This window comes from Mirounga angustirostris, unplaced genomic scaffold (assembly GCF_029215605.1).
Source record: "Mirounga angustirostris isolate CCGP_5_RB_7025 unplaced genomic scaffold, mMirAng1.0.hap1 SCAF_4, whole genome shotgun sequence".
NCBI classification, from domain to species: Eukaryota; Metazoa; Chordata; class Mammalia; order Carnivora; family Phocidae; genus Mirounga; species Mirounga angustirostris.
Window position 1 is genome coordinate 78,342,973 of NW_026991712.1, and position 15,392 is coordinate 78,358,364.

Genomic DNA, 15,392 nt, shown 5'->3' on the forward strand with positions numbered 1-15,392 from the left:
AACTCAGTTCACATCTAGTCATTGTAAAACCCTATCATTCCTGCCTCCACCATAATTTTTAATTTATCTTACCATCATTTCCATTATCACTACTTAGAAAAAGCCAGAGATTTAGTCTTTTAGTTCATCAGTGTTTACCTGGCATGTATTGGATATTTAAGAATCCTATTGGGTAATGAATAAATTAAGGAACAATGGATGTCACATCCCAAATGTAGGCATTGTAATACTAAATTACCCCAAAGGCCCATCCTATTGTCCTACTTCAACACAAATGTAGTAAAACATTTTACACAGTTTTATTTATTTATTTATTTATTTATTTATTTATTTATTTATTTATTATTTATTTATTTATTTTTACATCAAGACTTTGTATCCTCAATGAATTCCAAGTTCATGGGTATTCTTGGCTCTGGAACATGTAGTCCTAACCCATCTTTTTTTTTTTTTAAGGCTTTAATTTAATCTAATTTAATTTTTTTAAATTTTTTATTAACATATAATGTATCATTTGTTTCAGGGGTAAAGTCTGTGATTCATCAGTCTTACAGAATTCACAGTGCTCACCAGAGTACATACCTCCCCCAGTGTCCATCACCCAGACACCCCATCCCTCCCACCCCCTTTGTCCAGCAACCCTCAGTTTGTTTCCTGAGATTAAGAGTCCCTTATGGTTTGTCTCCCTTTGTGGTTTCATCTTGTTTCATTTTTCCTTCCTTTCCCCTATGATCCTCTGTCTTGTTTCTCAAATTCCTCATATCAGTGAGATCATATGATACTTGTCTTTCTCTGATTGACTTATTTTGCTTAGTATAATACCCTCTAATTCCATCACGTCATTGCAAATGGCAAGATTTCTTTTTTGATAGCTGCATTATATTCCATTGTATATATATACCACTTCCTCTTTATCCATTCATCCATTGATGGACATCTAGGCTCTTTCCATAGTTTGGCTATTGTGGACATTGTAGCTATAAACATTGGGGCACATGTGCCCCTTCAGATCACTACATTTTATCTTTGGGGTAAATACCCAGTAGTGCAATTGCTGGGTTGTAGGGTAGCTCTATTTTCAACTTTTTGAGGAAGCTACATATTGTTTTGCAGAATGGCTACACCAGCTTGCATTCCCACCAACAGCATAGGAGGGTTCCCCTTTCTCTGCATCCTCGCCAACATCTGTCATTTCCTGACTTGTTAATTTTAACCGTTCTGACTGGTGTGAGGTGGTATCCCATTGAGGTTTTGACTTGGATTTCCCTGATGCTGAGTGATGTGGAGCACTTTTTCATGTGTCTGTTGGTCATTTGGATGTCTTCTTTGCAGAAATGTCTGTTCATGTCTTCTGCCGATTTCTTGATTGGATCATTTGTTCTTGGTTGTTGAGTTTGATAAGTTTTTTTATAGATTTTGGATACTAGCCCTTTATCTGACATGTCATTTGCAAATATCTTCTCCTATTCTATCAGTTGTCTTTTGGTATTGTTGACTGTTTCCTTTGCTGTGCAAAAGCTTTTTATCTTGATGAAGTCCCAATAATTCATTTTGGCCCCTGCTTCCCTTGCCTTTGGTGGATGTTTCTAGGAAGAATTTGCTGTGGCTGAGGTCGAAGAGGTTGCTGCCTGTGTTCTCTTCAAGGATTTTGATGGATTCCTATCTCACATTTAGGTCTTTCAACCATTTTGAGTCTATTTTTGTGTGTGGTGTAAGGAAATGGTCCAGTTTCATTCTTCTGCATGTGGCTGTCCAATTTTCCCAACACCATTTGTTGAAGAGACTGTCTTTGTTCCATTGGACATTCTTTCCTGCTTTGACAAAGATTAGTTGACCATAGAGTTGAGGTTCCATTTCTGGGCTCTCTATTCTGTTCCATTGATCTATGTGTCTGATTTTGTGCCAGTACCATACTGTCTTGATGAGGACAGCTTTGTAATAGAGCTTGAAGTCCAGAATTGTGATGCCACCAGCTTGGCTTTTCTTTTTCAACATTCTTCTGGCTATTCAGGGTCTTTTCTGGTTCCATGCAAATTTTAGGATTATTTGTTCCAATTCTTTGAAAAAAGTTGATGCTATTTTGATAAGGATTGCATTAAATGTGTAGATTTCTCTAGGTAGCATTGACATCTTCACAATATTTGTTCTTCCAATCCATGAGCATGGAACGTTTTTCCATTTCTTTGTGTCTTCTTCAGTTTCTTTCATGGAACATTTTCATTCTTTCTTTCCTTTTTTTTTTTTTGGTATTTATTTATTTATTTATATTTATATTTTTTAAAAATTTTATTGTGTTATGTTAGTCACCATACTATACATCATTGGTTTTTGATGTGGTGGTCCATGATCCATTGTTTTCGTATAACACCCAGTGCTCCATGCAGTACGTGCCCTCCTTAATACCCATCACCAGGCTAACCCATCCCCCCACCCTCCTGCCCTCTAAAACCCTGTTTGTTTCTCAGAGTCCATAGTCTCTCATGGTTCATCTCTCCCTCCAATTCCTTCCCCCACCCCATTTTTCCCTTCCTTCTCCTAATGTCCTCCATGCTATTCCTTATGTTCCACAAATAAGTGAAACCATATAATAATTGACTTTCTCTGCTTCACTTATTTCACTTAGCATAATCTCCTCCAGTCCCATCCATGTTGATGTAAAAGTTGGGTATTCATCTTTTCTGATGACTGAGTAATATTCCACTGTATATATGGACCACATCTTCTTTATCCATTCATCTGTTGAAGGGCATCTTGGCTCTTTCCACAGTTTGGCTATTTTGGACATTGCTGCTATGAACATTGGGGTGCATATGGCCCTTCTTTTCACTACATCTGTGTCTTTGGGGTAAGTACCCAGGAGTGCAGGCGCCTGGGTGGCTCAGTTGTTAAGCGTCTGCCTTCGGCTCAGGTCATGATCCCACGGTCCTGGGATCGAGTCCCATATCAGGCTCCTGGCTCCGCAGGAAGCCTGCTTCTCCCTCTCCCACTCCCCCTGCTTGTGTTCCCTCTCAGGCTGTGTCTCTCTCTGTCAAATAAATAAATAAATTCTTTAAATAAATAAATAAATAAATAAATAAATACCCAGGAGTGCAATTGCTGGGTCATAGGGTAGCTCTATTTTTAAAATTTTGAGGAAACCCCACATTGTTTTCCAAAGTGGCTGTACCAACTTGCATTCCCATCAACAGTGTAAGAGGGTTCCCCTTTCTCCACAACCTCTCCAACATTTGTTGTTTCTTTGTCCATTTTTGCCATTCTAACTGGTGTAAGGTGTTATCTCAATGTGGTTTTGATTTGGATTTCCCTGATGGCTAATGATGAACATTTTTTCATATGTCTGTTAGCCACTTGTATGTCTTCTTCAGAGAAGTGTCTTTTCATATCTTCTGCCCACTTTTTGACTTGATTATTTGTTTTTTGGGTGTTGAGTTTGAGAACTTCTTTATAGATCTTGGATACCAGCCCTTTTTCTGTAGTGTCATTTGCAAATATCTTTTCCCATTCTGTGGGTTGCCTCTTTGTTTTGTGGACCGTTTCCTTTGCTGTGCAGAAGCTTTTTATCTTGATGAAGTCCCAAACGTTCATTTTTGCTTTTGTTTCACTAACTTCTGGAGATGTATCTTGAAAGAAGTTGCTGTGGCTAATGTCAAAGAGGTTACTGCCTATGTTCTCCTCTAGGATTTTGATGGATTCCTGTCTCATATTGAGGTCTTTCATCCACTTTGAATTTATCTTTGTGAATGGTTTTAGAGAATGGTCCAGCTTCATTCTTCTGCATGTGGCTGTCCAATTTTCTCAACACCATTTGTTGAAGAGACTGTCTTTTTTCCATTGGACATTCTTTCCTGCTTTGTCGAAGATTATTTGACCATAGAGTTGAGGGTCCATATCTGGGTTCTCTATTCTGTTCCATTGGTCTGTATGTCTGTTTTTGTGGCAGTACCATGCTGTCTTGGCGATCAAGCTTTGTAATATAGCTAGAAATTGGGCAACGTGATGCCCCCAGCTTTGTTTTTCTTTTTCAACATTTCCTTTGCAATTCAGGGTCTTTTCTGGTTCCATACAAATTTTAGGATTATTTGTTCCAGCACTTTGAAAAATGTCATTGGAATTTTGATCAGGATGGCATTGAAGGTATAGATTGCTCTGAGTATCATAGACATTTTAACAATGTTTATCCTTTATGGAACATTTTCTATTTCTTTGTCTCTTCCTCAATTTCTTTCATGAGTATTCTATAGTTTTCTGAGTACAGATCCTTTTCCTCTTTGGTTAGATTTATTCCTAGGTATCTTATCTAGCCCATCTTTTTATCTAATTTCCAAATAACCTTTTCACATGTTTCATGTTCTTTTTAAAGATTTTATTTATTTTGTCACAGAGAGAGAAAGCACAAGCAGAGGGAGAAACAAGCTCCCTGCTGAGCAGGAAGCCCAATGCAGGGCTCAATCTCAGAACCCTGGGATCATGACCTAAGCTGAAGGCAGACTCTTAACTGACTAAGCCACCCAGGTGCCCCTTGTTTTTGCCCAACTTACATACTCACTGTTCACCCTCCCCTCTTTTTAGCTTCCTTCACACATTTTCCCTCCAGCTGAAATGTACTACAAATACTACCATGACCAAATGCTATCTTTATTCAAGGCCTAACACAAGTTCTATTTAAATTGTAAATTCTTCCCTGATTATTCCATTTTCTGCTTCATTTTTTCTAAAAATAATCCGTGTTAAAGAGGGCACGTACTGAATGGAGCACTGGGTGTTATACGCAAACAATGAATCATGGAACACTACATCAAAAACTAATGATGTAATGTATGGTGATTAACATAATAAAAAATAAAAAAGTAACCGTTTTTCCTTGAAATCCCATCTGATTGTGTATATACTCTTTTAGCACACAACATCTGGACTTGTATCATATTTATTTTTTGCAGAAATTCACTCTTCCCTACCACATTGCAGACCCCTTAATAATAGAAACCCAGGAGTATTTATCACTGTAGTCTCCCCTAGGACTAGGTGACAAAGAGCAGGTGCTCAGTAACCATTTAAAAATAAATCATTGCTTTTATGGTCTTTAAGGCATCCAGTCTGGTCTATTGTTTGTCTCCAAAATTTTCTTGGGCACAGTAATTTCTGTCACATACAAGTAATCATGGTCAAGTATTTGAAATTATTTTATCATTTCCAACCAAATAACAGAGTTCAGAGAATCTGAAAGGAACATTCACTAGAGGATAAAAGCATAATGATTCTTAGATATACATTAGAAATTTCTTTTGAAAATATGCGATCTAGTCCTAATGATGCATATATTCATTTGCTAGTATAGCTATAACAAATACCACAGGCTAGGTGGCTTTACAACAGAAATTAATTTCTCACAGTTCTGGAAGCTGGAATTCCTGGATCAAGGTGTTGACAGGGTTGGTTTCTCCTGAGGTCTCTCTCCTTGGTTCGTATCTTCACACAGACTTCCCACTGTGTCTGGACTCCAATCTCCACTTCTCAGAAGGACACAGTCACACTGGATTAGGTCCCATCTCTATGACCACATTTTAAGTTAATTACTTCTTTAAGGACTTTATCTCCAAACACAGTCACATTCTGAGGTATTGGGGGTTGGAGCCTCAACATATGACTTTCAGGGGATATGGTTCAGCCCATAGCATTGCAGCTGCAACTTTCATAAGTCATTCAGTGCTCTTGGACTTAGCCTTTTGTTTGTAAAACTGCATATTTTCATCCTTTCTAAAATTCCTCTCAATTCAGTATCTTTAATTTCTCTATGGATCATTACTCTTTTATAATGCATTCTCTAGAAAGTATCTTACTGAACGTCACCATCCTTCATGCACCTTATGAAACCTGAAACTTTGCAGTCATTTTGCATTCTTCTTTCTCCCCTACCCTCAATCCAACCAAACACCTCTACCTGCTCAATGGCTCTTCCTGACTCTCACTTCTTCCTTTCTCAGCTGAGCCCATGTGGATCTTCTTGAAGTTTCTCTGCTTTCACTAGTCTGTCTTCATATTGTCATTATGTGATCACTGCAATTTTTCCCCATTGTCTAGAGACTATAATATCTAAATGAATTTATAAGACTGTTAAGGTCCTAATTTTTTTTTGCTGCCTTGATTCCTACCAACACTCCCCCTGTGCCTTTTACCCTCCACAGCAGTTTATGTTCCTGAGATACTGACCTGTTTGTGGTGCCCATGCTTTGGCCAAACTTTTTCCCTTTTGTCTGAAATGCCTTTTCCCCTGCTTGTTCTTCTGAATGATTTTGTTATGTCTACTTACAGTTCAAATCTTTTTCCCATGTGAGGCCTCCCTTACTTCCTGAGGCAGAACCAAGAGAAACTTGTCTTCGGCTCTCCTTCTGCTTCTGATATACGGTCATTATCTAATTGGCTTAACACTGTGATTTATTGATCTGTCATTCCACTAAGTCTTAAGCTCCTTGAGAACTTGGATTGCTTGCTTTATCTTTGAAGTCTAAAAAACATTTGTTTAGGGAATGCTGTTTATGAAAACCTAAGTACAAAGATTAAGTAAAATATAGGTTTGTTGAATTAATGTTAATATCTATTAAGATTTTTAAAAATATATAACTCTACTCCTTTGATTTTAATTTCATTCTTTTAAAACTTACCTGTTTCAGATATTAGATCCATATTCAATATTTTGTCACATATAGGGAACTATTTATTAGCTTAGACACTGGATGACTTGGATTCATTAAGTTTTGGGTAAAAAAAAGTTAAGAAAAATTATGTTGGCTTTGAAGTTTCTTTTGCCCTCTAGGTGTGTGCTTACAGAATAGAGCATTTCATCAAACTATGTTAGTTATCTGCTTTGTTGGTACTATTTCAATTCCCACATTCCTTTCCTTCACCTCCTTTTTTAGATAAACAAGCTGGAGGCACGCCTCAGGCAGGCGGGATGCACAGATGATAAAGGGATTCGAAGAAAAGACAATGAACACTGGATGAAAGAAGACTGCATTAGCTGTATGTGTAAGGTATGTGTTGCTAGAAGTTTTTCCATCTTCATCTTCCTGTTTTACTTCTGCTGGCCTGCCAGTTGAGACAAACCTGAAAAATTCAAGAGAGAAAAATGTTCTTTTTGTGAATAGATTCTAGGCATATTTTTTAAGGTCAAGATATTGATGTGAGATTTTGAGGTTTCTGATTAATGATATAAATATGCCACTATCTCATGAACACTTCCAAATACCATGGGGCTTTTCACATTTTCACTAATAACTGAGAGAGCTGACACTCAGGATGTTTAATGAGCTGTGCCCAAGATTACACAAATAGAGGCAGAAATGGGGCTTGAATTCATCTCCTTATTCTCCAGTCAGGCTCACTACAAAAATTGCCTGAAAGCATTTGGTAAATATTAAAAAATGTTATCATGGTACCCACCAAAAGAAAAAAGCTCAGTCTTTATTTAGTTTGTTTTTTGGACAGAGCTGATACCAATCACTCCTGCCTCTCTCCACACCTCAGGCCCTCAGGTTTGGGAGGTAACATTTTATAGGCCAGTACTTCCAGCCTTGTTTTTACATGATGCAAATGTAGAAATAAAGCATTGATAGGAACTACATCTATAAATTAGCTCATACCATGGGTAATTTTTATTATATTGAGATAGTCAGCCAATCAGATTACATATTATAAGAAACTTTTAAAAAGGTAATTCCACTGTAAGAAACATGGGAATAATCTTTGAATGTTGCCTTTCAGAGTGGCCAGGTCACCTGTATGGTGAAGACTTGTCCTCCGGCTCCATGTCCCAGTCTTGAATTGGTGAAAGGAACCTGCTGTCCAGTTTGCAGAGACCCGGGAATGCCAGCTGATTCCCCAGAGAACCGCTAAGCAATTTACTGCTCTTGAGCCCTGAATGGGGAATTTCTCAGGAAAAGGCAGTCAGGCACTTTTATTTAACCTGTGGTCACACTCCTGGCACAGAAATTACTGATTTAAAACAAATTAGCTCATTTAACCCTTCAACATACTGATGATCTTGCATCTTTTCATTTTCTAACATATCTTGAAGTAATGCAAAATTAATGTCTATAAAGAAGATAGGGATTACTTTATTGTGAGAAATATTTCTTATTGTAAGCTACCAGTTTTACATACTGTACAGGGAAATAAAAAGAATTTCATGCAATATATTTTTTAAAAATCTGAGTATTGTGGAAAATCTCTCATTTCAAAATTCAGAGAGATTATATGATCTCCAGGAATTTTGAGAGAATGGGTTTTGCACTCAGAGAAAACATCTGGAAAGATCTGTGATAACTTTGGCACATGTAATACGTGCTGCTTCCCTCACTCTGTCTCTCACATCTAGAACTTAGATAATGGCCAGATATTTCTGGAAAGGCACTTACCTTAACCATCAGTAGGCTCTAACTTCTAGAACATTAGGGAAAAGTGAGTGAAAGTATCATTATTTGGAGGAGCTTGCCATTTTTACATTTGGCTAGAAAATACAAACACTATGAGGGGAAGATCCTTCAAAGGAGCCTTGCTCAATCTTTGCCTTTCCATCACTTGTCATTATTATCACCAGTGAGATGTCAAAATTGAAATCTATCAAGTCTGAACAATTCAGGAACAAGCTGAGTTTACTATCAGAAAAATTTGAAATGTTTTTGACTTTAACAAAAGGTGTTGCTATGAGGTTTCTTCTAATTTTGGCACTCTGTTATAGCATTTAAAATACAATCCAATAGACAATAGGTTAGCTATATTCAGAATTGAATATTTAGTAAATTAGGTGAATTTCACTTAATAAATTCTTTTAAACTATGGTGCAGCCACAGTATTTGGGGTTGGTTGCAGTTGTTGGTAGATTTGTTTAAGAAATTCTTTGTTCCAGGACTTTTGAGGAGAGACTTCATGTAGTGTCCTGTCCAGAGGGGCTCTCAGGGTGATAACTCTACTGTTTTCCAATTACAAAATAAACATTTATCATCAGGCACAAAATCTCCCAATATTTAGAAGTAATATGTAAAATACAGTATTCATTGTAGTGAAAATATTTTCATGGTTTTAATATTATGAGTGAGGAAAGATGTTTTCAGAGTTTGATAATACAGGTCATTATTTTAAAAACGTATTGGTGATTCCCTCCCAAGATACAAAATAATTTTTTACTAAAAAGTTTAAGGACAAAACTATATGTCCTAAAAGTTTGATGTTTGTTGCATTTTTAAGTCCAAAATAATTTCTAATTATATTTCATTTTGAAAGACAAAATGTAACAAGTCCCAAAAGCTTGACATTTGTTGGCCTTTCAAAACCCGACAAAGTGAAATGAAGCTAAACCTCATGGAAGTATAATTAGTTCCTCTGAAACTACAGTAAACATATTGCAAATTACAATAACACATGTAATAGTTTAGGTTTCTCTTCATGTTCATTTGTCATTTTATCATTTTATTAAAGTTTAAGCAAGACCTGTATGATATCTCATATGATTTTTTTATACATAACCACATGTTAATTTGGATACCACCTGGTCAGTATGTTTGGCTTGTTAAACATAAGCAAATATCAAAATAACAGAATAAAATTATCACTTAAAATGGAACATGGGGATTTAAAAACTTGTCTGTCAACTGACAACTTGAAAATTCAGTAACCTTTACAAATATGATTATAATATCATCATACAGATTACCTTTTGCTTTATTCATTTTACTTGTATTTCATTTATTTGACTGTGTTTTTAAAAATGTTTCATTTTTGAAAGTAATATTGTGTATAATAAAAATTTCAAGTATTTCCCAAGGATATATAAACCTTTGTATTCCATTTCTGCAGTCCAAAGGTGAATGTTATTTTGTTTGTATGTGTGTGTCTGTGTGTGTGTGTGTATTCCTCTATACAGTTTCCATGCAACACAAATATGATGATGTTTCTTCCTTAGTGATTTTGTTTATTCCAAAGAACCTTAAAACATTGAAAATCCAAATGTATTTGTTAACAATATTTGATATATTCTGCCATGAAATTTGCTTGAGGTAAAATTTAATGTTTTTTACATGTGACACTTTTCCGATCTGGGGCAAAGGAAGTATCCATGAGGAGGTATACACAAAGAAGATGAACCTCCTATACATAAGTGGCCACACTGCACACAGAGCTACATGACATGTAGTTGAAGGGATATAGACAGCTTTTATTTGAGACTGGAGATTAAAAATAGAGCATTTACCTGACAAATAATCTTTAATGCTCACAGAAGGCAAATAACAATGCTTAAGACAGATTTTTTATGTTGACCTGTTTATTTTCTAGATCTGTATGTTATGGGGGCAGAGGTAGGGAAATTTGTTGGGAATTTTGGTAAGGATTTTTTTGTTTGTTTAGTTGTGAAATGATGTTAAAATAGATTTACTGAACTGTAATTACTACAAATACCCCATTGCCCAATGTCATGTTTAATGCATTTTCATTTGCAAATAAAATATAGTTTATTAGTAAGTTAAATTGAGTTCATGGATATCTCACATAGAAATCCTATATTCCAGTTTAGGAAAGATGTACTTTATTAAAAGCCATATTTAGGTGAGTGTCCTCAACATTTATTGGCATGGTAGAGTTTGTAAAAAACAATGTAAACTTTTTTGTTCCTCATGAATATACAAAATAAGGGATGGTGTACTAAATATAAGTAATGCTAAAATCTGTACCTTAAATATAACTGCATATGCTATGTTTTTAGTCCTTGTATTAGATAATTTACTTGCTTTTGTTTCAAGCATCAGAAATGAATCATTTAAATTTGCATCTCAAACATAAACTAGAGAGACAGAATATATAATATTTCCTGAAATTATGAAGCTCATTTTGTGTTCTAAACATACTTTGTGAAACAAGAGAGGAGAATTTCTTTAAACTTAATTATTAACAAAAATGGTTCAACTCTAAGGCTCTGGCTCATATATATATATATATATATATAACAATATTATAGACATCTATATATAATATGTATTATGTATAAATAAAATTAAAATAGTATTATCTTTTCTTATATCTTGCACCTAAATGTTGGTACACATTTGGAATTTTTGTGTATGGGAATAATCTGATGTAAAAAATTTTTAATTGCATTTTTATCTTTGGAAAGGGTATGTACTATCTAATTGTTTATTCATCCTTTATCTAGTTATCCATCATCCATATTTTGGTCAATGGACTCTGGAAAATGTTTTTTTCTTTCTGGAGAATATTCTTAATTCCATGTATGTTTATATATCTTAAAATATTAGGAATAAATGAAGATCTTTTTGTTTTTTTTAAATAGGCTCTACACCCAGCACAGAGCCCAATGGAGGGCTTGAACTCACAACCCTGAGATCAAGACCTGAACTGAGATCAAGTGTTGGACACTTAACTGACTGAGCTACCCAGGTGTCCCTAGGAATAAAGGGAGGTAATTTAAGAAAGGATCTCTGACTTAAAATTTTAAAATAAATTGTTTCTATCACATTATTTAATAAAAATTACTTGCTAAGTACTTAAAATACATAAAATGTACATTAGTATAATATATGAATATGATAAACAGCACTAATTCATGGTGTTATTTTTTTAAAGAACAAAACTATTTTCTCTAAAATGTAAGAAGCTTCATTCAAATCATTCTAATCTTTTGTCTCCTGTAGAAGAATTACTTAAGAACATTTTCAAAGAGTCATTCACCAAGAGAGTATCTGATTGACCAACATAGGAGAAGGCATTTGGTGTTGTGCAAAGAACATAGACCTAGGTCTTATATAGAATGGCATGCCCAGGTTAGGAGGAGCTAGAATGAGAATTCTAGTGATTTTTGAACTGGTAGAGATTCCAATTGTTCAAATTTAAAAAGAAAATACCATGTCAGACTAAAGGTGTTGAATAAAGGCTAAATAAGCTGATCTAAATTACCCACATGAAGTGGTAACAATGTTTTGGGTGTGTAGGAACCAAATCTAGTTAGAAGAAAACTTGGATTGGCATGCCTGGGTGGCTCAGTCAGTTAAACATCTGCCTTCAGCTCAGGTCATGATCCCAGGGTCCTGGGATCAAGTCCTAAGTGGGGCTCCCTACTCAGTGTGGAGCCTGCTTCTCCTTTTCCCTTTGCCCCTGCTTGTGCTTTCTCTCTGTCAAATAAATAAATAAAATCTTTATTTTTTTAAGAAGAAAACTTGGATTTTTAGAGACTTAGAATCCTCTAAACAATAGAAAGTATTAAGCAATATTGTTTCTGAAAAAGCATGTGGAAGAAACAACATAATTTGCTAGCAGGACAAGGGACTATGTGGTTGGTATGGGAAGCTCAGTCTAGAGCAAATGAAACCCAAATGAAAAGAGAAAACGATTTATAAAGGAAAAACATCAAACTGGATGTAACTATGAAGAGAGGAGTTTAGAGTCCGAGCTGAAGGAACAGGCCTGGAAACCAAACGGATGTATGCTCATGATTCTGGAGAACATTCCAGTTTGGTCATTGTTAAAGACCATGTGAAGATGTGAAGTTTAAATTTACATGATCATTGAGGTGTAGAAATCCCAAGCTACAAAATTAATGAAAACACGTGGCTTGTGCCAATAGGGAAGTTATAAACTCAAAAATTTAAGTGTAGTGACTGAAATAATAGAAATATATAATTTTCATTCAGAAAAACATGATCAATTCAAAAGAAGGTAAGAAAATAAAGAGATTGAAATTTTGGTTAATGGAAAAATTAATATAATAGTAACAAACTTAAATATATTTAAAATCATATTAAATAGAAATGTTATTTGCTCATCAGACAAAATCCAGAGTCTCAAACTGATTTTAAAAACTATATATACAATATATATACATATACACAAATGCACACACATGAACATGACAAATGTCACAAAAATGTTGAGAAAAAGGGATAAAGGGAGATAGCCCATATTTTACTGATTTTTTTTTAAATTTATTGTTATGTTAATCACCATACATTACATCATTAGTTTTTGATGTAGTCTTCTATGATTCATAGTTTGTACATAACACCCCATGCTCCATGCAGAACATGCCCTCTTTAATACCCATCACCAGGCTAACCCATTGTCCCACACCCCTCCCCTCTAGAACCCTCAGTTTGTTTTTCAGAGTCCATCGTCTCTCATGGTTATTCTCCCCCTCCGATTCCCCCCCCACATTCTTCCCCTCCTGCTATCTTCTTCTTTTTTTTTTTCTTAACATATATTGCATTATTTGTTTCAGAGGTACAGATCTGTGATTCAACAGTCTTGCACAGTTCACAGCGCTCACCATAGCACATACCCTCCCCAATATCTATCACCCAGCCACCCCATCTCTCCAACACCCCACCACTCCAGCAACCCTCAGTTTGTTTCCTGAGATTAAGAATTCCTCATATCAGTGAGATCATATGATACATGTTTTTCTCTGATTGACTTATTTCGCTCAGCATAACACCCTCCAGTTCCATCCACGTTGTTGCAAATGGCAAGATCTCATTCCTTTTGATGGCTGCATAATATTCCATTGAATATATATACCACTTCTTCTTTATCCTTTCATCTGTCGATGGACATCTTGGCTCTTTCCACAGTTTGGCTATTGTGGACATTGCTGCTATAAACATCGGGGTGCACATACCCCTTTGGGTCCCTACATTTGTATCTTTGGGGTAAATACCCAGTAGTGCAATTGCTGCATTGTATGGTAGCTCTATTTTCAACTTTTTGAGGAAGCTCCATACTGTTTTCCACAGTGGCTGCACCAGCTTGCATTCCCACCAACAGCGTAGGAGGGTTCCCCTTTCTCCGCATCCCCGCCAACATCTGCCGTTTCCTGACTTGTTAATTTTAGCCATTCTGACTGGTATGAGGTGGTACCTCATTGAGGTTTTGATTTGGATTTCCCTGATGCCGAGCAATGTGGAGCACTTTTTCATGTGGCTGTTGGCCATTTGGATGTCTTCTTTGGAAAAATGTCTGTTCATGTCTTCTGCCCATTTCTTGATTGGATCATTTGTTCTTTGGGTGTTGAGTTTGATAAGATCTTTATAGATTTGGATACTAGCCCTTTATCTGATATGTCATTTGCAAATATCTTCTCCCATTCTGTCAGTTGTCTTTTGGTTTTGTTGTTTCTTTTGCTGTGCAAAAGCTTTTTATCTTGATGAAGTCCCAATAGTTCATTTTTGCTTGTCTTTGGTGATGTTTCTAGGAAGAAGTTGCTGTGGCTGAGGTCGAAGAAGTTGCTGCCTGTGTTCTCCTTTAGGATTTTGATGGACTCCTGTCTCACATTGAGGTCTTTCAACCATTTTGAGTCAATTTTTGTGTGTGGTGTAGGGAAATGGTCCAGTTTCATTCTTCTGCAAGTGGCTGTCCAATTTTCCCAACACCATTTGTTGAAGAGACTGTCTTTTTTGCATTGGACATTCTTTCCTGCTTTGTCGAAGATGAGTTGACCATAGAGTTGAGGGTCCATTTCTGCGCTCTCTATTCTGTTCCATTGATCTATGTGTCTGTTTTTGTGCCAGTACCATACTGTCTTGATGAGGACAGCTTTGTAATAGAGCTGGAAGTCCGGAATTGTGATGCGGCCAGCTTTACTTTTCTTTTTCAACATTCCTCTGACTAATCAGCGTCTTTTCTGGTTCCATACAAATTTTAGAATTATTTGTTCCATTTCATTGAAAAAAGTTGATGGTACTGGGGCACCTGGGTGGCTCAATCATTAAGCGTCTGCCTTTGGCTCAGGTAATTATCCCAGGGTCCTGGGATAGAGCCCTGCGTCGGGCTCTCTGCTCAGTGGAAAGCCTGCTTCTCCCTCTCCCACTCCCCTTGCTTGTGTTCCCTCTCTCTGTGTCTCTGTCTGTCAAAAAAATAAAAAAAAATCTTAAAAAAAAAATGAATGGTATTTTGATGGGGATTGCATTGAATGTGTAGATTGCTCTAGGTAGCATTGACATCTTCACAATATTTGTTCTTCCAATCCAGGAACGTTTTTCCATTTCTTTCTGTCTTCCTCAATTTCTTTCATGAGTATTTTATAGTTTTCTGAGTACAAATTCTTTGCCTCATGGTTAGATTTATTCCTAGGTAACTTATGGTTCTGGGTGAAATTGTAAATGGGATTGACTCCTTAATTTCTCTTTCTTCTGTCTTGTTGCTGGTGTATAGGAATGCCACTGACTTCTATGCATTGATTTTATATCCTGCCACTTTACTGAATTCCTGTATGAGTTCTAGCAGTGTTGGGGTGGAGTCTTTGGGGTTTTCCACATAAAGTATCATATCATCTGCAAAGAGTGAGAGTTTGACTTATTCTTTGCTGATTCGGATGCCTTTTATTTATTTTTGTT

The 15,392-nt window shown here is 36.1% G+C and overlaps 1 protein-coding gene across 4 annotated transcripts in view; it reads left to right on the forward strand.

The window, feature by feature from the left end:
• Nucleotides 1–10,522, forward strand: part of PXDNL (peroxidasin like) — a 509,349-nt gene extending 498,827 nt beyond the window's left edge. For 2 of the 4 annotated variants that reach the window (XM_064588345.1, XM_064588348.1), the window contains 2 exons: nt 6,915–7,028; nt 7,759–10,520. In XM_064588345.1, coding sequence (XP_064444415.1) covers nt 6,915–7,028; nt 7,759–7,890 — 246 coding nt within the window. In that variant the 3' untranslated portion in view covers nt 7,891–10,520. Of the gene's footprint in view, nt 1–6,914; nt 7,029–7,758 lie in introns of all 4 variants that reach the window. The other 2 variants (XM_064588349.1, XM_064588346.1) reach the window with 2 other exon arrangements.
• Nucleotides 10,523–15,392: the final 4,870 nt, after the last annotated feature.